This window comes from Scomber scombrus, chromosome 3 (assembly GCF_963691925.1).
Source record: "Scomber scombrus chromosome 3, fScoSco1.1, whole genome shotgun sequence".
Taxonomy (NCBI): Eukaryota; Metazoa; Chordata; class Actinopteri; order Scombriformes; family Scombridae; genus Scomber; species Scomber scombrus.
In genome coordinates, this window is record NC_084972.1 from 19,732,901 (window position 1) to 19,755,475 (window position 22,575).

The 22,575-nt window shown below is 38.0% G+C and overlaps 1 protein-coding gene across 2 annotated transcripts; it reads left to right on the forward strand.

Annotated features, from left to right (window-relative positions):
• Nucleotides 1-3,384: 3,384 nt before the first annotated feature.
• LOC134005833 (macrophage-stimulating protein receptor-like) lies at nt 3,385-16,237 on the forward strand. 2 transcript variants are annotated; one of them, XM_062444842.1, is made up of 21 exons: nt 3,385-3,648; nt 4,356-5,648; nt 7,214-7,390; nt 7,564-7,683; nt 7,815-7,985; nt 8,094-8,260; nt 9,568-9,697; nt 9,826-9,962; nt 10,093-10,272; nt 10,393-10,492; nt 10,785-11,015; nt 11,146-11,292; nt 11,408-11,570; nt 11,780-11,869; nt 12,477-12,686; nt 12,781-12,861; nt 12,951-13,132; nt 13,273-13,382; nt 13,816-13,981; nt 14,064-14,200; nt 14,335-16,237. In XM_062444842.1, the coding sequence occupies exons 2-21, from the start codon at nt 4,440-4,442 to the stop codon at nt 14,573-14,575; spliced, it is 4,149 nt and encodes a 1,382-aa protein (XP_062300826.1). In that variant the 5' UTR covers nt 3,385-3,648; nt 4,356-4,439; the 3' UTR covers nt 14,576-16,237. The 2 variants fall into 2 exon arrangements, with proteins under 2 accessions (XP_062300826.1, XP_062300833.1); XM_062444849.1 differs by having other exon boundaries at nt 11,780-11,854.
• The last annotated feature ends 6,338 nt before the right edge of the window (nt 16,238-22,575 follow it).

A 22,575-nucleotide genomic window follows, 5' to 3' on the forward strand; every position in this document is an offset into this window, starting at 1 on the left:
GGTAAGAAGACAGTGAGCCAACAGACTGTACTAAAATCCATATTAAAATCAGATAAGAGCCTCTGTGCAAGGACATGTGGCTGAATACAATTAAAAGCAAAAGAAAAGTCAATAAAAAGCAAATGTGTACACTTCTTATTTCCCTCCAGGTGCCTCAGTAGATTTAAAGTAGCAATAACATCTCCATTCCCCTTCTTGCCCTGTGGACAAAGTGTAAGGGGTCCAACATGTCATCCACAATGTTTTCATAACAAGGGACGTAGGGGAAACCGGGGGATAATCATTTAGTGCCTTAGGAGACTTTACCTTTGCCTCTGGCACCACAATAGACTCCTTCCACATGCTAGAGACATTCTATTGTTCCAAAGAGGACTGGAAAATAAATGAAAAAATACTGCACAGTTGCCAGGAATAATACTTCAATAAACTTCCCCTTTTGCCATCAGGACCAGGGCTTTTCCTCTCTTTAATACAACCAAAAGATTTACACACAACCACCTCATATAATCTTACAGCCTGCAGGCCCTTTTCTAAAATTAGAAGGCTCATCATTGAAATCATAAATATCAAACCTAGATTAGAATTTGTACAACTCTTGCGTCAATTCAGCATCAGCCTTCTCAGAATACAATACTTTTCTGTCTTTGTCCTGCATCCCAACCATGAAATTGATCAGTGGCGGTTCTAGCTTGTATCACGGCCTGGGCGAACCCCTTTTCACCCCGCCATCCCAAATAAATAGATAGATAGATAGATAGATAGATAGATAGATAGATAGATAGATAGATAGATAGATAGATAGATAGATAGATAGATAGATAGATAGATAGATAGATAGATAGATAGATAGATAGAAAGAAATAACAACTATACATATCAAAATTATTACTATATTTATAAATAAAATAAAGAATCCAATTATCATGAATATAACGAATTGCTAATAAAAAACTAAAAAATACAAGTAGAGCGCTAGAGTCCCTCGCTCCTCTGGCTTTCAGTGGGGAGACCTGAGGTCAACCTACCCCTGCCCATCTCCACATCTCCTATTTCTGACTGTGAGATCTTCTCAGCAGGAAGAAGCTGCTAGTTCAAAAACTCAAACGAGGGCACCCACTTCAACACGGTTAACTGACCCACACCCAAACCAACCGTGTATTCAGCTCACCCTCCACTTTCCTTTTATACCTTGTTATCTCCCTCATAGTAAGACAGCCTCTTCTGATTAAGAACATGTTTAAGTGATTTTAAGGGCTTATTATAGGGGAAAATACTACATAACATTGTCAGAATGGTGATAATTCTACTTTATGTTTATTAATGAGGTTGTAGTGGGTGGTGGTGGTGTAGTGAACTGAACTGATGTGTGTTATATTGAAAAGTGTTCCTAATATATTGGCCTCACATGTATGTTAATGGAGTAGACAAAATATTAAGAACACCATTAAATTTAATGCACCCTAGTACACCATCACCTACTACGACCTCAATAATAAACATAAAGTAGAATTACTGATGTGTGAGTTTGTAAATATAGTTATATTTAACTACCCACAGTTTATATTCCCCTGTTTTATGATATGATTGTTTTTTCTTTTGTTTATAAATTTCTTTTTCTTCCAAGTTCTTCTTTTTGTTGAGCATTTTGTAACTTTGTTAAGAAAAGTGCTATAGCCTATTACGGATGCGTTTTGCTGTAAATATGTTTACACTGAGAAGGATATGGGGCTGTATACAGAGGGCTCATTCACCCAGCTGTATACAGAAACATGAATGAGTCCGACCCGCTTGAGGCAGGGTGGAGAAAGTAGCCTACATCACGGGCAGTCCACCTCTGCCTGACTAACTTGAAACTTGTCACGTTATAACATGATGCTGATGTGTTTTTCTTTTTCTGGGGTGGCAGCAATACGTTTCCGTGCTATATAAATAAAGTGTATCATTATTATTATTATAACTTTAAAGAGTGGTCTGACTGGACCGCATAACGTCCTGGCGGGAGAAGCTTCTGAAAAGAAACTTCATTCTTCATTTACTGGCAACGCATTTTTTCCAAGAATCCCAAAGGCGAAGATACACAATACACACAGATACACGTTTCAGCTGCTGAGGAAGTTTTTCCTCTAAATTTGGAACAATGACGCCTGAATGGAAAAGAGTAGTAGTGTGGGGATATAACAGGAGTCTGTAGGGAGGAAGCAGAGAGGTTAGTTTCGCGGTGTACAGATTTCGCAACTACTTCATGCTTCCTTGTTGAGGGCGCGGCTTGACATGACAGCTCCCTCACCGGAGGAACAATATCGTCGACTTGGTCAGAATGACGTCAGCATTTCCTTTTCTCAACTTTCAAAATAAATCTCTTACTCGAGAATGATGCACCTTCTCCCGAATTTGATTGATTGTTAAATAAATTATTTTGTTAAATATAAGATGTGATATTGCAACTGATATATACATATATACACGTGTGTGTGTGTGTGTGTGTGTGTGTGTGTGTGTGTGTGTGTGTGTGTGTGTGTGTGTGTATGTGTGTGTGTGTGTGTGTCTGTGTCTGTGTGTGTGTGTGTGTGTGTGTGTGTGAGTGAGTATATGTATATCATGAGTATATATATATATATATATATATATATATATATATATATATATATATATATATATATATATATATATTATATATTATATATTATATATTATATCTATCTAACTATATATATATATATATATATATATATATATATATATATATATATATATATATATATATATATATATATATATATATATATATATATATAGTTAGATAGATAGATAGATAGAGAGATAGAGAGATAGAGAGATATATACACATACACACTTCTTGCGTAAACCATAACAATGTAATCAAATGAGGGTTTGAGCAGGACTGTATTCAGTATCTGACATATATTAATGTCTTGGCCACATTTATGATCCAGTGTTTATTCAGATTCTATTTAAATCATACACCTTTCAGTGCTCACTTTGCCTACAGTAGGCCTGCTTTAAAAACTAGCAAAGCTAAGTGGATGTCTGACAGCTTAATCCAGCGTTTCTCAAAGTAGGGTCCAGGGACCCTAGAGATCCTTGTTGGGGATCCAGGGGGTCCCCAGCGAAAAGGGGAATCATTTATTTTCATTATAACTCCATCCATAAGTAACACAATGCATGACTATGTTGGTCATGGGTTTCATACACTTCCTGCAATAAAACTTCTAAAAGCAAAAAACTGATCAGATAAGGGACCCTGGGACAAAATCTTATCAAATAGGGTTCTGCGGTCTAATTTGTGTCAGTTTAGGGGTCCTTGACTTGAAAATGTGAGAAGCTCTGGTTTAATGGCTCTGCTTTATCATTGCACGACTGCCATGAGGGCTTGTCATTGCATGCTTTAATGTTGAACGTGAGTGTAAAATCCTGTTGTTGACCTTGACTGCAGCTTGACTCACTGGCTTCATGTAGTTGAGCGTCAGTGTAAATCCAGTGTCAGACTGATACTCCTCGCTGTCAGCTGGATGCGTCTCTGCAGGTCAGGGAGTGGAGCGGCAAAAAAACAGGAATTTTGATTGGAAAAGAATTCAGATTTTGAGACTGTCGAGCAAACAACAACAAAACCTCCAGTTTCAAAGCTAGGTAAGATTGTTTAACATGTCTTTTAATGAAGTGATAGTGTTTAGATAGATAGCTGTTATTACAAACTTTATGAATGACTGATCATGTACTCTCGCTGTAAATCACAGCTCATCCATTTAGTTGTGCTTTCTTACATTATAGGAGTTACATTTCTCAGTTTTTAAACTTTTGAAGTAGTTGCCCAGTGATGTATTAAGAGTGGGAATATAGTTCTATATATAACGATATAATTACTGGACCATTTGCATTTACGAATTAATTAAAGAATTTTGACAAAATGACATTTAATTGTACTTATTTTGTTTATTTTCTGGCATGTTTATTTTGTGTATGGCTCTAGGGGGCTGAACATTTCCATAGTTGCACCACATGTTGGAGCAAGTCACGTCTTGTCCACAGATTTTTTATCTTGACTCACTTATTTTTCCACTGGCTTTATATCTCAATACGTTTCACAGTTACTCTAGATCTATATATATCAAACTTCATTCATCTGAAACTGTAGATAAAAAAGCAGCAACTGCTAAATCACAAGGCTCGGAAAGAAAACAGACAGCTGAGTTTTCTTTCCTCAGTTCCTTGTGTTGCATTTCTCACTTTAAACAAGCTTGAATGTTTACAATGTCCATGCCACTTTTGACAAGCAGTGAATCTCTTATTGCTCTTTCTGTAAAATCTCAACATTCCTTCTCTGTTTCCCCTCACAGAGCTCCTGCTGGTTCTGCAGAATGTTCTCACTGAGGAAAATATCTTATAGGTAGCACACGATCACTGTGGACTGTGGTGTTGAGATGGTCACGTGGGCTGCCTTACTGACAATATGCGTATGGATACAAACACAAACTGCTTCAGGACAGCGCACATGTCCAGCTATTCCTCCCCGCAGGCCGGTGGATTTCACAGTAAATTACTCCCTCCCCTACTTCCAAACAGAAAAACCTATACAGAACATAGCAGTGAACTTGGACTTGCAAAACCTAGATGTGTATGTTGCATCACAGAATGTGATAGAGGCTGTGAACGGCACCCTAAAAAAACTATGGGGGGTGAAAACTGGACCTGTTGGCAGTCCTGATTGTGAAACCTGTTCGCTGTGTGACATAGAAACAGATCCTGGGGATCCAGTGGACACTGACAATGAGGTTTTACTTTTGGATCCCGCTGGATTTCTCTTACCCTACCTGTACATTTGTGGGAGCACTCAACATGGGATCTGTTACTTCATTGACATTAGCGTTCCACAGCCTAAGCCTCAGTGTTTATACAAAAAAGAGCAAAACTCTCCGTCTAACTGTCCTGACTGTCTGGCCAGCCCACTTGGCACTAAAGTCACTATTGTTGAACAGGGAGCCACATCGTTCTTCTTTGTTGCAGCCTCTGTCAATGGCAAAGTAACAGAGCGATATCCAAGGAGATCAATATCAGTGTTGAGGCCGCTTTCAACTGAAGATGGCTTTGATATGATCATTAATGGCCTGACAGTGCTCCCCAGTCTACAGGACTCTTACAGTATTGATTACATCTACAGCTTCTCCACCAAGGATTATGTCTATTTTCTGTCCATGCAGAGGGAAAATCCCTCAGATAGCAACTCAGCTTTTCAGACTCGTCTGGGACGACTGCCGATATTAATTCCTGAGACCTGGATGTACAGAGAAGTGGTCCTGTATTGCCGGTATGACCCAAAGCGCAGGAGGAGAAGGAGAGAGGATTACAGGGACATTGTGTATAATGGGCTACAGGCGGCCTACTTTGGGCGAGCAGGGAAGGACTTGGTTAATGAGCTGAGAGTGTCCGAGACAGAAGACATTTTATATGGGGTGTTTGCAGAGGTGAATGAGCGCGGTGAACCTCAAAAGAACTCAGCCTTGTGTGCCTTCCCTTTGACCAAAATAAACCAGAAGATTGACGAAGGCGTCGACGCCTGCTGCAAGTCAGGTACAGAGCAGCTCTCCAGAGGAGTCTGTCACTTCCAGGCCTGCGAGAGCTGCCCACATGAAGTGAGTAACTGTTTTGTTTTTTAACCTGACTGTCATCAGAGCACAGGGACAGTACAAAGGTCGCCTTGTGCCCAGACAGGAAGTGACCTATCCAGACAAACAGTGTGTAATTAAGTCACCTGGGATCAGAACAGGATAGTTTATCATTGAGCTTACAGGTTTATATTTTATATTGTCTTGAGCAATAAAGGACAGCTATTGGTTAGCACTACAGTCAGTACACACACTAAATCTTTACTCTTTTACTAAAACATTGTATAAAAGGTGTGTAGAGAAAGATCAGGCCTAGAAGAGAGAACTGGGAGGGGTGGATGACTCAGTACTGTGACCTGCACGTTGCCACACCGTTTCTCTGCTCTGTTAAGTTTTTTTCTCAGTGAAAGAGTGGCAGCTCTTTACAGTACAGACATCTGATATGAATATTGTTTAATCAGATATGTATATTAAGATACATGTATTCATTTATAATAACACCTAAAAATTTCTTTTAATAATTTATTTAATCACAGTGCTTACATGAAATCTTACAACTGCTGTGATTTTCATTTTTAAAACTGTGTTTGGTTCCGTACCCTGAATTGAAAATGGAAGGTAAAGGCAGCTTTGCAGGTTGCATCCAAGAACAACATGCAGAGTTTACTCTCAGAAAGACGGAATAGGGCATTGGGCTATGGTTCCCAACAAAATAATAAAGGTGTGGTCCTTTCCTTTTATGGAGTTCAGACTGTCCTTTGAGCTATGTGTACACCTACAGGAATGTGTGCCAATAAACACAAGTTATAAATCCCGCTGATAAAAAGGTGGAATTTCAAGGGGAGGGTTGGTGTTTGACTGTGCCTGGCATATACACATTTTATTTGAGCAGGAAATAGGAAGAATATCGAAGAAGTGAGAGCCAGGGAGAAATAATAACAATCCTGTTGTCTTAAAATGTTAGTATCAAGTGCTGCCTTAGATCAAGTAGTGTATTTTGTGTTTTACTTGTAGACATGTTTTCAGGTTTAAAATGCCAAACTGCAACGTGACTGAAAAGATCAAATGACCTGAATTTAAGGCACTCAAATGGTTGGAAACGAACAGGGGGCATGCTGGGGCAGGTTAACTAAATTGCTTTGCAGTGGAATGTTTACCATTAGTTTAACATATCCTGTTTTTTGGGTTTTTGGTTGTTGTTTTTTTAAATTTTTAGCTTTAATTAACTACCGTGACTCACACTCTGCCAACCATCCACACCTATCTCTCATTTACTGCTTTGTGTGTGTGAAAGTATGTAAAGTCCAGTTTCAGTTGTGGGCAATCTGCACTGAGAGACAGAAGCCAAGTCAACCCTTGGAGTTAGAGTCACTGCTGTTTTATGACCTTGTTCCTCTCACATCTTCTTGCAGTGACCGGAGGCTAGAGCAGTTACTCTCTAAAGGGATAAATTAGGATTCTCTCTGCTTCCACCCCTCTTTCTCTCACACACAAGAGTATATGCATGTCTTTATATGTTCCTACAAGGAGAGTGATGCTGACAGAGATCCATTTCTAACCATGTACCAACACTTCTTTATCTATCTGTACAGAGCTCTGAGGGTAATGACACATGCAGTGCCAAACCCACTCTGGTGTCAAAGCCATACCATAGACAAGACCTCTTCAACAAGAAGATGAGTGATGTCCTGTTCACCGCTGTCCTGGTCACCACAATTGGGAATCATACACTGGGCCACTTTGGTACCTCAGATGGCAGGATACTCCAGGTAGCAAGATGTCTGGGGATAAAATAGTAAAGAAAGTTGTGACTTTCAATAGAGTCATTTTGTTGTGTGCTAATTTCCATAAACTAAAGATCTGTACATTTTTAGTCTGTCAGCTAGAAACAGGTGTACTCCAAAAACATTAATATCCATGTGACAAAACCTCTTTGTTTTAGGTCATTCTGTCGACGTTCAGGCCTATTGTTTTTGCCAACTATTCTCTTGGAGAGACCCATGTATCCAGGGCAGCAGCTGTGTACTCAGAGGATTCACTTCTTTTTGTAGTTGGAAATAAGGTACATTTTGTGTAATATCAACTGCAACTTATCTTTTAGCTTGTGTTTTTCCCAACTCAGCCCCTATTAATCTTTTTTTTTTAAACCTTTCACTTCCTTCCTATCCTTGTTGTCCTCTCTCCCTGATCAAGATGTTCAAGGTGCCATCTGTTGGACCGGGTTGTGCACATTTTATGACATGCTCCATGTGTCTGATGGCTCCACGCTTCATGAACTGTGGGTGGTGTTCAGGAATCTGCTCAAGGCAACATGAGTGCACATCGAAGTGGAACAAAAACTCTTGTGCCCCTGTCATAACAGAGGTAGAACTGCTACTTGGTGTAACTGATGCCAATGCAACAAACACCATTAATCAGAGTTTGTACTAAGACAGTGATTGCTATTCTGGATGTGAATCCTTTCCTTTGCAGTTTTTCCCTAAAACGGCACCTGCTGGTAGTGAGACAATGCTGACGTTGTGTGGTTGGGAGTTTCAGTCTCCTCTGCGACCAGCCATCATAAGCGGAAAAACCCATATCATCACAGTGGGCTCTGGGACCTTGTGCACTGTCCTGCCTGAAAAGAGCAATAGTCAAGTGTAAGTTGTACACATGCAAAATAGATACATTGCTGCACACAGTTCAACATTTAATGTTGAGAGTCCTGCACATTGCTGACCACAAGCTATCAAATGAACTGTAGTGCTGAGGTTTCAGTGACCAAGCAGTAAGGCCCAAGAACACCAGGTGTGTAAAAGAAAACAAAAGAAAGAATTTATTTACAACTTAATTTTAATTTAACAAAAATGTATTTATTTATTTAGATAGGAAAATGAAAGTAATTTCAAAACTAGGGTCTTTTAACTTAAATTGAAGTCAACTAAACAAATAACAACCTAAACTGATCTCTGTAACTAGCCTACCAAATGACAAAAAGGATGGTTTGTATCCACAAAGGCTAGCCTACACAGACATACAAGGGGGGCAGGAATAAACTATTAAATCTATATCACAAATTAACTTTAATATCAACAAAGATTTCAGTCAATAGTTATAATGAAACTATTTACAACCAAACAACTGTTGAACCAAGAAGAAAAGATAGATACAACAATTGCCAGGTACAGCCAGCCCTCCTCTGGGCAAATCAGTCCCTTTTCTGTCCTATAATTGCAGTGCCATCATTGTTCAGGTTTAATTAATTTTAAAACATTCAGAACAAAGGGAATTAAATGTATAATTTGCCATATTTGATTTCAACAAGCTCTGAAATGTCACTCATACTGAATGACCAAACCAACATTGATTTCTGTGTGCGCTGCAGACAGATTTGAAGGCTCTAGAAATTTTAATATTATAGTGCCCTATATTGATGTTAAATCAGAGCCACCATCAGGGTGGTGGAAAAGTTCAGATTTTTATAACATTTTTCCTTTCTTTTAGCTCCTACCACAACATGTCATGAGCTAATAAAAATTGCAATTTTCATATTAGAGACAACTTATTTTTCAGGCTTTTAATAATTAATTTAACTTAAGAGGGAAAATAAATTTCAGAGCGTTCGGAACATCTGTGTTAGGAACATCTGAAAAAAATCTTTGGACTAAATTTGGACTAAATTGATTAAATTCAGAAATTTGCAAATATTCCATTTTTAAACCAAATGCAGCATTTACAAATGTCTTTGTCATAGAAGTATTCAAAAACAAAACTGTTAGAGGAGTATCATGTAATGGACAAACACAGTAGTTGTAGCATTCTCTTGTGTATGGTTCAAACTGTTTTTGAGTACAGTAAATGTTTTTGTTAAGTAGCTACAATTGTAACTCTGTCAAGCTGTTGGCTCACTGGAATATTTCCAGCTACAGAATTCATAGACACATTACCCTTTGAATCATTTATACAGGCTAGTTTGCAAGATTCATGACAAAACGCCAAACCAGAACCTTACAGTCATTCTGGAAGTGCATGAAGGTGACGTGGAGGGCCGATACTCAATTGAAGGCACTGAGCGGGTGCATGGCTTCTCTTTTGTGGTGAGTTAATTTTTATACAATTGAAACAGTTTTAAAATTATGTATCAACACACATTTATTGATCAAAATAATATGTAGACTGTCATGTTATACTGTGTAAAGTGATAAAATAATCACTGTGTAATCAGGAGCCAAGCATAACAGAAATCCTACCTGACTATGGACCCGTGTTTGGAGGAACGCTGGTTACATTGACAGGCAAATATCTTGGGTGTGGGATACAGAGAGATGTTTTCATTGCTGATAAGAAGTGTGACATTCGCAGGTGAGCAACATAGAGGACTCGTTCTCTCTTTCATGCTAACTCATGGCTATGGTCAACACCACATTAATGTCACTCAGACATCCCTTTAGTGTGGAACACATTTGGTTACTGTGATTTTGATTCTTTTCAGTGTTTCCGATGGAAGTGAGACTTTACCTTCAATTGTCTGCCAAACAGCGGCTGGAACAGGTGTAGGGAAGGTACCTGTGAAAGTTGTCATTGACAACTTTGAAGTTACTACCACTAAGATGTTTTTGTACAAGGAAAACCCTATTATAACTTCTGTATATCCTCACTGCAGTTTCAGAAGGTAGGACACAAACTAAGTAATACAACTGAAAATAATACCCTCTATTGCCTCATCATATAGTAGAATAGTAAAGCAATATCAATGTTATATTTAACAATGCTAATTTGTACTGTCACACAGTGGCTCCAAGCTGGTGATAGAGGGTCAGAATCTTGACTCTGCCCACAAAACTGTGGTCCAGTATATTTCCAAAAGTCACCCCATGGAGCCTCATAAAGAAGTACGTTTTTTTCTTTGACTTTATCCTACAACTACATTGTTGAGCTAAATTAAGCTCATTTAAATTCAAACCAATGAATTAAACTTTGTCCTGTGAGCTGTGAGATGAAATATAACCTAAAAACTATAAACTATTTACTATAACACATCAACTGAAGTGAAGTTTGTTGAACTGGAATTTCATCATCGAATAGTCAGCCATAATCTCATACTCATACTTTTGAAGTATTCTTATTATGCCAAACAGTTTGTTGTGATTTCAAACACTATTTCATGTACTGATTTTTCTTCAGGTCTGCAACCGCAAGGCAAATGCCACCCATATGGAGTGTCAAGCTCCTCCTATGTCACAGGATATGTCAGAGGAAAAGTCTGACACTGGAGAGATTTTAATTCACATGGACGGAAAAAGAAACATCTGGTCGAGACGTTTTGACTACCATCCCAATGCCAAAGTCATTCCCTTTGAAAATGATGACAATGTATTACTTCTTAAGCCAGGAGAGACTGAGGTTTCACTGCATGTATGTTTTTCTCCCCACATCTATTTATATAACTCGATTTGCAACATGTTAGCATTCAAATCTCATATCTTCTGCATGAAACCTACAAATTGTGTTTTAACTTTTAAACTTCTTTCTCACCTAACAACAGCATAACAAACTGAATACTGTGAACTCATGTATGAAGATCACAATGACCATTGGGGGTGTGAGTTGTAAAGTTCAGGTTCTGTTAAATGAGCTGACCTGCAGGATTCCTAAAGGCCTTGTTATCCCCAGTGAGGGATTGCCTGTCAAAGTGAGAAAATCAGCTTTTTAAAAATAAACTCTAACCCAAATATATGCACATTTATACTGTAATTAAATCATTACATTTAACATGAGCTATTACCTGTTCCACTCCACAACTGTAGGTATCTGTAAACGGGGATGTTTTTGATGTTGGTACTGTGATCCCTGATGAGTACAACTACAACACAGTTATTGTGGGCATTGTTCTGGGTATCCTTGCTGCCTTGGTGGCAGGCGCTGGACTCGCATTACTTGTGATGGTCCATTTGAGAAAGAAAAAGAGAGGTGAGAAAAATTCAACTACACCATGTCTTGATATATTTTAACTTGCAAATAATAATCTGAAAAAATGAACTCCTAATGGATTCTCATTCTGTGCCATGGTCTGTTTATTATTAACTTAACAAATGACAAATGACTTTTTCCTCCAACCTCATTGTATAATTTTGGAAGTTATTGTTCAGCAATTTTCATTTTCAAATGTATTCTTTTAGCCAGCATAGAGAATCGGTTATCAACAATGCTTTCACGGAGCCGATTGGGCAGCAATCCAGATTTTTCACCAACAGGTGACTATAGACGGGGTGAGACTCTCCATTTCACTAATTTATTCATTCATCAATCCATATTACAAATATAAATCCATTCTTCCTTCTATCCATTCCCTCTCCTCTTCTCCATCTGATATCTGCACACCCAGTGCTGCAGTAGCCCTCAGAAGTTCAGTTCAGTTTATTGTCACTTCCATCACACACCTTCGGCATATACAGAAGCAAGATACCGTTCTCCAGATTCATGATGTTGTTCAAACAACAGGCAGACACACTGTGAACAGTCACTCATAAAAAGAAAAGGAACAAAATAAAAGAGACATTTAAACACATTTTAAATACTTTATATTTGTGTATTTATACTTGCAGAGACTTTTAAAGAAATACATGCATGGAAAAAAACATAGGTAATCTGTCACCAAAGTAATGGAATAAAACAGCCTGTTCAATGAAGGGTAGAATCTTTGTGGATTGGGATTGTTTGAGAAAATTGAAAGAATAAACCTTTTATATTCTGTTGGTGAAGAGTTGGTTTGGGTGGCACCAAAATATGCAATTGACTGTTAAGTATAACAATTTTATACAGCCCAGCTCACTTTAGTTGTTCCTCCCTTGTGTGTGTTTTCTCTGTGTGCTACAGTTGATCTGGCCAGTCAAACGTCAGGTTCAGGAGGAATGGCGTTCCGTGGTTTACTGTACGCTGCCAGCTATGACCATCTGGCCATTCCTCTAGTTCCACGGGACAATATTTCATTGGTCAGTTTAAGCTCTGAACTCCTTGAAGAGGTCAAAGATGTCCTGATCCCTGCTGAGATGCTTCGAATTGAGGATAGTCAGATTATTGGCAAAGGTGAGCCTTGTGGATTTAATGTTGGTCCTTTCTTTGTTTTTCTTTTAGCACAAAAATACTTAAATACTTTTTTTTCTCCATCCTTTGTATTCAGGTCACTTTGGGACAGTATATCATGGATACCTCATAGACAGCAATAAGCAAGAGATCCACTGTGCTGTTAAATCATTGAACAGTATGTTAAAACCTTATAATGGAAATGTTCATTATATGAGCTCTTACCAGTTGGATTAGTCTGTATAAGAGAATTTGTTGTATTAATAGGGATCACAGATTTAGGAGAGGTGGACCAGTTCCTCAGAGAAGGCATCATCATGAAAGGTTTCCACCACCCTAACATCCTGTCTCTGCTGGGCATCATGCTGCCTAAAGAAGGGCTCCCTCTGGTGGTTCTGCCATATATGAAACATGGGGATGTGCGTCATTTCATCCGCTCTGAAAAAAGGGTAAATTACAATGAAGCTCTCTGGACCAGTTGGGTCATGACCAGGAATATTTGCTCTGTTCCCCTGACGAGGGATTTTACTATTTTAACACATGTTCTTTGCGCTGGTCAGCTGTTTTACTATTTCTTTGTCATCTACAGAACCCGACAGTAAAAGACCTGATCGGCTTTGGGCTGCAGGTTGCCAATGGGATGGAGTATTTAGCCCAGAAGAAATTTGTCCACAGAGACCTGGCTGCACGTAACTGCATGTGAGTGTGAATCATACACTGATTACTGGCCCATGACATGTCAGTGAAAAAGCTTGGTCTCACCCACCAAGAGACCATTTCATTGTCTGCTGAAAAACCGATGTGTCATCAAGGTGTATCATAAAGGTGCAGTCAAGGTAGTCTTTCTGATTTATGTGGTCTGTTCATTTGTCCATGCATATTAAAAGAACAGGTTGATATTTTGAAAAAATTTCTTAGATACAATTGGTACATACAATGGATACTGTTCTCATTGTCTGACTTTTCACTTATTCTGGATCCCACCTGTACATCAGACCTCTAATGGGGTAATGATTTTCTAAATTGGCCTAAATTAAGGTTCTGTCTGGATCCTCTTGAGGATGCCTTCACTCTAAATATACGTTGTCCAAACAGGGGCAGCCTTTCTTTAAGCTTTTCCTTCTCTTTTCAGGCTGGATGAAACCTTTACAGTGAAAGTGGCTGACTTTGGCATGGCGAGGGACATCTATGACAAAGAGTACTACAGCATTCAAGATCATAAACGGGTAAAGCTGCCAGTGAAGTGGATGGCCATTGAGAGCCTGCAAACACAGAAGTTCACTACCAAATCTGACGTGGTGAGTGTACATAATCCAGTTGACTGAAATGTTAATTTCATTTATGTTTACAACTGGCTTACACTGCTTATGTGTTTTACAGTGGTCATACGGTGTCTTGATGTGGGAGTTGTTGACCAGAGGTGCCAGCCCATATCCAAATGTGGACCCATATGACATCACACACTACTTGTTGAAGGGACGTCGGCTTCCACAGCCACAGTTTTGCCCAGATACTCTGTAAGAATCATATTTGTTTCAGCATCTTTGGGAGATTTATTTATATGTTATATATCAGTTGTGGCCGTCATTCAATAGTTTACTTACTGGCTTAAATATTTGCTCATGTACTTCTTCGGTGAATCATTCCACAGCTATTCTATCATGTTGACATGTTGGGACCCAGAGCCTGAGTGCAGACCTAGCTTCCATAACCTGGTTACAGAAGTACAACACATCCTGTCCTGTCTGGAAGGAGAGCACTACATCAGTCTGAAGGTTACCTATGTCAACCTAGACCAGCCAAGGCCTTACCCTACACTGACTGGATCTGCAGATGAGGCCGAGAACTCAGACTTGGACAGAGACAGTGATGCTGCCAGCTCAGGGTCTTGAAGCCCTAATATTCTCTGACAGGAACACAGCTGGTCAAAGCATACAGGAAAAGGGACAGCTTGCCCTGGATCCATTTATATGTGACATCAATTCTTGATCATGTCCACGAACCTGAGTTCATGAAGGTTTGGCTACTGATTTAAAAGACACTGTTGTACCTTAAACTCTTACTGGAGCTGAGACAAAATCACACTTGAAGTCCCCCATCCTGTTACTACATACTGTTTGTAGCTTAATAGACATAGCATGTAAATAAGAGGTTTTTTTAAATCATCTGAAGCACAAGTGTGAATGAGACAAAATGAATGTAGAATGTGCTTTTGTTTCAGATTTGTAGAAAAGGATGTAGGGGTACATTTTATGCTGTTATACATAAATATGTCTCTAAGTCAGTGTTTTAGACTGTTTAACAAGGGATTAATGAATGCTGACTTGTGCTCAGGAGTCAAGATTTATTAGGTTGTTTTTTTTGTCATATCTTTATAAATACATGTGAAATCAGTAGATTCACTCAATCTACTCAGATTTAGAGCAATCGATAATCAAAAATCTCTGCACCTTCTAAATTATACAGTAAGGTTTCTGTTCTGTGCAGATTGCAGCTGAGGCTTGGAAGCACAACCAGTATGTGTTTTACCAAGTACCTGTCATTATCACTAGAGGGCACCCAAATCATCCTTCCATAGCGTAAACACTTGCTGCTGCAGTGAAGTTCTGCACTACAGCAAAACCACACAACACAAAAAGGAGTTACACAAACTGTTCACCTGAATCTCAGACAGCCAAATGAGCTGTTTCACTTTGCAAATGTAACAATCTATCAACTCAATCAACATAGCATTACATTGTTGTTCATAATTGTTCATAATTCACAGTTTGGGAAATTGTTCTCATTTTCTCATATGTGATTAAAATGATCTTGGTACAGGTAATTAGACAATCTAAGGCATTTTATAATGTATGCACTGATTTTTTAAAAACTTTTGGACTGACAATGCAGTCTGGTTAAATCAACCAAAAGGGTTTATGTCATCCAACTTTCTTACTACCAGGGGTATACTTGATCATTTTTTGTCATTGCTGCATTTTTACTTCTTCCATTCAGGATCAAACTGGTGTTATTGCTTTGCTGTATTGGAGGTTGCACTGCAAAGAGTGTTTTATACAGATAAATGGTTGCACATAAACATATCAAACGTCTCCCTAGACTTTTTTATTTGCCTCATTCTGTGTGAGCACTAAGAAAAAGATTATGCTGCAGATGGGCAAACGAGACAGTTTTACCTAAAAACATCACCTAAAATATTATTCCTAACTATTTTAATAGTGTATTGGGGAATGCAGATCACTACAACGAAAGTAGTCCTTCATGAAAGAGGATCATCAAAGTTGCTGAAGAAAAAAAGACACTCAGTGCAATGACACAGGTCTGAGGCAGCAGCTCTGAGTTCAAGTTTGTTGTCCTCTGCCAGGTGGAGGAGATGAAAAGCATGCACACGGTTAGAGGTCGGAATTATGTAAGCTCAACCAGAGTGAAAACCACATGCTTCTGCCTAATCTGTGTATCTAGCATTTGTAATACTCTCTATGAATAATTTATGGGTCTAAAAAAAGATTATACTTTTTTTTTTTTTTATCCCTTGCCGTCAGGTACTGAAAAGATGGAAGAAATAATGAAGCTTTAGTTGTTTTCAGGTGGAGTGGGATTTGAATATGAGTTGATGTTTCAAGCTACTGCTTGAACAGAGAGTCAAAATTACGAATATTTTTTTGTTCTGAAAAAAAAAAGATCTGGCTACCACTGATTCAATCCAGATTGTTTATAAAAATGTATTTATATACAGTCCACAATTAAGTTTTGGTGGGGAAAACAACGGGTCAGACATGCAATAAATATTATGAGACACAACATGTGCCTGCACCTCAGCATGGTATGACACCCAAACAGTTCTGTCATGTGCTATAAAAGGCTCCCAGATGCCATGAAATAACCATAACTTTAAAGCAAGTATTTGACTTGATTTTTTGCGTAGATTAATCCTCATTGTAGAGTCAGTTTGCAGAGTGATCTTTGAATTAACCCACCAGTGCAGCCCCTGGGAATGTATGAAGCCACTGGAATTTCAAAATTAAATTCAGCATCAGACAAGGAAATGAAAAAGGGAGGACTGGCATCGGCATTAGGAATAAAAGAATACATTATTTTTTTATTTAAAAGAATACTAAGAGCGTTCTTGCATTTACGATATAGTTGTACTTTATTCTTAATTAACTAAGCTTAATTGGCAAGTGGCTGTGATCCATTATATATTGTTGATGAGACGTTCATATTTGTCATTTCATCCACTTCATGCCAAGTCAGATATATCAGAGCTTCAAGAAAAATCCACATTGATGGACTATGTTTACAAATTAGAAACAAGTAACTCTAATATTTATGTTCTAAGGCTCCTCTGAGCCACAGAAGACGTAATAAAACGAGTTTCACTGACTGAGCACCTACTGAAAAATCAAATACACAAGTTACAGTTTGGTCTGTTTTTCAGGAGCACCAGATATGTTCCTCCCTCATTACAAACACACACATACACATACACTTGAAGGAGAATAGCTGCACTGAACAAAATGAGCTCAGACCCCTAAAGTGTCTGGTCTAAAATTCCCTTTTTTTTCTTCAAGTGTATATATTTATACATTTTTTACACTCTTATTTCACACTGCCCTGGTTTTGAAACAGGGTTTTGGCTGAAATCTGCGACACTGCAAATATCATACAGCAGCTGTTGTGTGATACTGTGGCTAGCTCTTTCCTGTCGAGACTTAAACAACATTTTCCCACAGACTAAACCAGTGAACTAACACAAGAAGAAATATGGTTTTGGCAGCCAATTAACAAAATTTTAATTTTAGCTATAGATGCTATTCACAACGGATCAGTTAATGCATGTTCAGAAATGTGTTTGAGTGTGTGCTTTGGGCTGGCAAACATACACATGGTTAGTTATATATTATGAAAGAATATAATTGTTGGGGGATTTAAGTGAAGTGGAAGGAGGTTCAGTCACCTCCTCATGTACATATGTGCCATTTTTCCTAATCAGGAACAGAAAGGTATCAATAAGAAGCCAACAATCCTAAATGTGTCCTAAAAGTGACAAACATGATAGTTGTCCATTTGAATTAGTGGATAATGAGCATTTTTAGCCCAATGTAAACTAAATGTTCATCTTTCAAAATAAACGTTACATTTGGTTCAGCTTGTAACCTCTATTTTCCTCTCTCTTGACTGGTCAGAAACACAGCTGACAGGTCACTGGCCCACAGATAAACAATAAGTAACACAATATCAGGTATGTTTGAAAATAAAACTGAAGGGGCCCAGACAAGGTTGTGAGCTTGGGAGCAGTGTGGCACTGACCTTCTCACAGCAGAATAGTGATGAAGCTCTGCTGACATTCCTGCAACTCGTCTGGGATTCGTCTCGACGGGGATAATCCCACCACATAGTGAGCCTTTGGCCTTTATCGAAGTACCTGGAAACAGATATTCTGCACTGCAGCACTTTATATAAAATAGTCTTAGTATTAAGAAAAAAAGCTTTCCTGAGTTTTGAACTAGGCTGTGCTGTCACAGTCAAAAAGGGTTTCAACATCACTCAAGGTCTCTCAGTTTTTCAAGATATTGGTGAGATCAAGGAGGGAGAGGAGAGAAAGTATGAGAATGAAACAAGAGAATGCATATTTGATTTCCCCCCTAAAATATACTGTATATACACACAGTTTTGTCTGGTTTCTCTTTTTGTACCTTTGTATGCAGTGATTTAAATTTAAAGAGCACACTTCTACATTCCTCACCATTTTTGTGATTTTCTTAATCATGAAATCATAGTGAAAATGCTTATGCAAAACACATTTAAACTACTTGGTGCAATTACAGCAAAGCAAAAATGAAGAAGTTTCAGGTTGCATACAATGTTGAATTTAGAATTGTGCTTAAGCTTCCAAGTTGGACCAGTGCTAGTCACATGTTTGTCTTTTACAATGTTTCCAGCTTTCATGTGGAAGTAAATGTACAGATTCATGGTTCGGTTAAATGAATAAAAAAATGAAGTCATGATGGCATTAGCCCAGCCTACACAAAGTGACACAAAATATTCCTCTTGTTTTTGGAAGCATTGGAATGCATGTCTGTATCTGTTTTAACCCTGTATATATTTATATTGTCTTGTCCTTGTATTGTCTTGTGTTTTATTTTATTTTGTTTTTGTTGATGTGGACCTGCGGATGTGTCTGAAAGTAAAGTTTCATTGATGATGTATAAAAACTACTTTTTGCATCCTCATCTTAAAATCCTACTTTTTAAATTAACGTTTTTCTTAAGTAATGGGCTGAATACTTTCCATCTTGGAGTCAAACTCCCTGTGCAGAACATATTGCAAGTGGGTTTGTAGCCTTTCTCACACCTTTGTTCTCTGAATTGAATCTGCTATCCTTGAGCTTGTCTACCATCAGTAGATACCTGAAAGGCGATGCAATTTTCCTCCCTCTCCTTTGCGCTTCTCCATTATTGCATTGCATTCAGAGGAAAGATGAAGAACTGGGAGGTCACAGATGGAGAGAAGTGTTATGTTTGTTCCTGTCTCTGCTCTTTGAGTGAATGTCTCCACAGATGGGATTATATTGAAAGGAAAACACAAATTTGCAGAGCAATGAACACACTTTAGAAGCACAAGGCCAAGCCAGGCACATAGCTAACTATACTTGTTAAGAGGTTTTTCATCGTCTATCTTACTGTGGGTGTGCCAGGGTATTTTATGGCTTAAAAATGCATACTCTGCTGCTGCAGAGATTCATGCTATACACACTATATACTGTATAATTCTATTAAGACATCCACAAAAATGAAAAAAAAATTCAAATACGTTATTTTAAATATATACTGCCCTTTTAATGCATTTCACCCTTGATCTGGTTTTCATATTTTGACTTATAGTTATTTCTGCATAAATAATGAAACAGATTTCGTCAACACACATGCTTATTAATTTTTCATGTAGTACCATTAAGCTGCACATATAGCCACAAAAAATGTATATTCACACACAGTACTGTTAGAAACACTATGTTTCTCTCATATTAAATCCGTAAATATACTGTGCACTGTTTATGCCTCATTATACCACGTCATGTGTATGTATGTAGGTATTCTGTTTTTTGTTTTGCTTTGTTTTTCCTTTGGATCAAAGATCACCTTAGTTATTGTAAATGTAAAACACATGTTTGGCACCCCACAGCTGGGGTGATCAGGGGACCACAATAAGGAAGGAACATGATGATTGGGTAACAAGGTGATTACGAGTGTTCATGGGTGTGGCAGGAAAAACAGGACAAGGCTGACAAGGCTAACACAGCCACAGAACATATGAGCAGGGGAAAGCAGGCTGGGCAGGGCTACAGGAACATGTGAGGTTACCAATCAACAAGAATAAAACCAAATCAAGGCAGAGATAAAACTACCACAAATGGCAAATGCAGGTATCACAAACAATATGTAACCCAGAGCACATTCAAAACCCACTCAATTCTCTTTATCACTGAGACAGAACAAAGCTGTGTGAGTTCAGACCAGAGTGAAAACAAAGGCATACCAACCAAAATAGGCACCCCAAATAATCATCATGCAAGGGTTAGGGTAATGGTGTCTTTAAACCATAGACTGTGCTTTAAACAGACACAACTCATATCAGCTCCCACTTATCCTGTCCAAACAAAAAGGGAGAAAAGCCAGAGTGCCTCTGGAGGACCAGTGGAGAATGGCAGCTAGGGACACAGTGTCAGACTGAGAACAGACAATAACAATTACATTTTCGGTGTATTCATATGTATACTCATAGTGGAGATAAATAATGTTTAACTTGTACATTTCTGTCTTGGCTGATCAAAGTTAACCCAGTTCATCATGTGTTAGTATACTGCTGTGCTAGCTATGGTCTCTCCATTCATTCAGTTTGGTTGTTTGTAGATGCTGGTTCTTGCTGATTACCTGAAAATGGGAGGAGGACAGAATCAGCATGCATTCAATCATTACTAATGCTCATCAACGTTGTACAACTACAAAAACTAATGCCCATCACTATCCCACAATCCTATATATCTCTAATTCGTCCACTGACATAACAGTGTAGCTACATCATATGTCAACACTGACAGTGTTTCAAAGTTTTAAAACAATTAATTGTATTTGTATGGGAACTCTTAATGTCAGATGAAAATATTAACAAGTCGGCAATATTAACATGGCACATCTGCATACAATCTATAGAAGAATGTGTTTCTTGATCAGTGATATTAAAATGTTGTTGGGAATAAAGAGAGCATGTGGGTCAATGAAGTTGAAAAGTAAAGGTGAAAGTGGATATAACTAAATTGTTAAAATTATGTTTCATACTTAGTTTGTCCATTTAGCCCATTCTAATGAATCTTGAAGTACTACTGTCTATTAAACCAGATCTGATCCAAGACTTTATCTTAATCTGAAAATAAAAGGCCCTAAGAGGCCACTGTATTGGCCTCATTTAGTATGCAAGACTCATCAAACTAATAGGCCACTCACCATTCTTTTAGATATGTACTGTTATTGTGTGGTATGTGCTGGCCTACTGTCAGTGGCTATGTATTTTCTTCTCTACTGTGAATTTTTAATTATTTACACACACCTGTAAAAAGGGTAGGTGCAGGTAAGATGTGCTGACAAGGCAAAATATATTTATTCTGTCAAGGAATGCATCACCTTTCTTGCCAGGCAGAATGTCTCTGAGGGTTTTCTTTCTTCTTATTCTTCAGTCAATATAAAAATCTATGCATGTAATGCATTATAATACAGTTTCATAAGCAACTGTTATTAATGCATGGAGAAAAAGATACATTTGTACTTGAATCACATTATGTATTGGACTGTCACCTATCTTAGGTATGACTATATTTAGTTTGTTTGATCAGCCTTCCACAAACACATATGCAAGTTACTACAAACCATTCTTACTTCCCCCCCTGGAGTATTTTGCTAATCAAAAAACACAGTTTACACGTTTAAACACGTAAACAATCTGTGATACCTACAGTATTGCAACAAGTTCCCAATATGTTTTTCTTTTCTTTTTTTAACTTCTTGAAATAAGCAGGGGGAAAAAGGAAAAAAAAAAGATTTCCTGTTTTAGCTGTTTGACTACTGACCTGATAAACAGTCTTTTAACTTGCTTATCTGGCTTTAGGAACATAAACAAAATACAGTGAATGAACTCAATTAAAAAAATTAAACTGGACTAAATTGCCAATATGCCAAAAAAGTGAATGAAAAAAAAGACATTAAAAATGAATGATTGACAGTCTGATCCGCAGTAATGAGATATCCCCAACATACAGAAAGGCTTATTAAGTGCAGGTGTGCCTTGTTAACCAGCTAATGCTTTCATGCCTACTAGAAAGTAATTCCTTCTTTGCCAATATCCACTTCAGTAACACATTTCTTTGGTTTTGGCTCCTTAAAATTAAAAAAATTACACTTCAACAGTTGCTGGGACTGTGTCAAACTTTTAGTTTCACACTAGGTCCCAGCTTTGGAAGCAGTTCCGCAGTATGTGATGGATTTCAGTGTCTGGTGAAGGGAGTGACAACATATTCTACCATTGCCTTCTACAGAGACATATCATGTAGCTACATGATCACTGAACAGAGATTATATACAGTACTGCAAAAAGGTTTTAGGCACTAAAAGTAAAGTAAGAATGCTTTCAAAAATTATGTCATGAATAGTTTTTATTTATCAGTTAACTTAATAGAAAGTTCAGTAAACAGAAGAAACCTAAATTAAATCAATATTTAGTAGTAGCACAATTTGCCTTTAAAACAGCAGCAGTTATTTCTCCTCAGTTGACCTGCACACAGTTTTTCAAGGTACTTTGTAGGTAAATTATTTCAAGCATCTTGGAGAACCATAAGTCG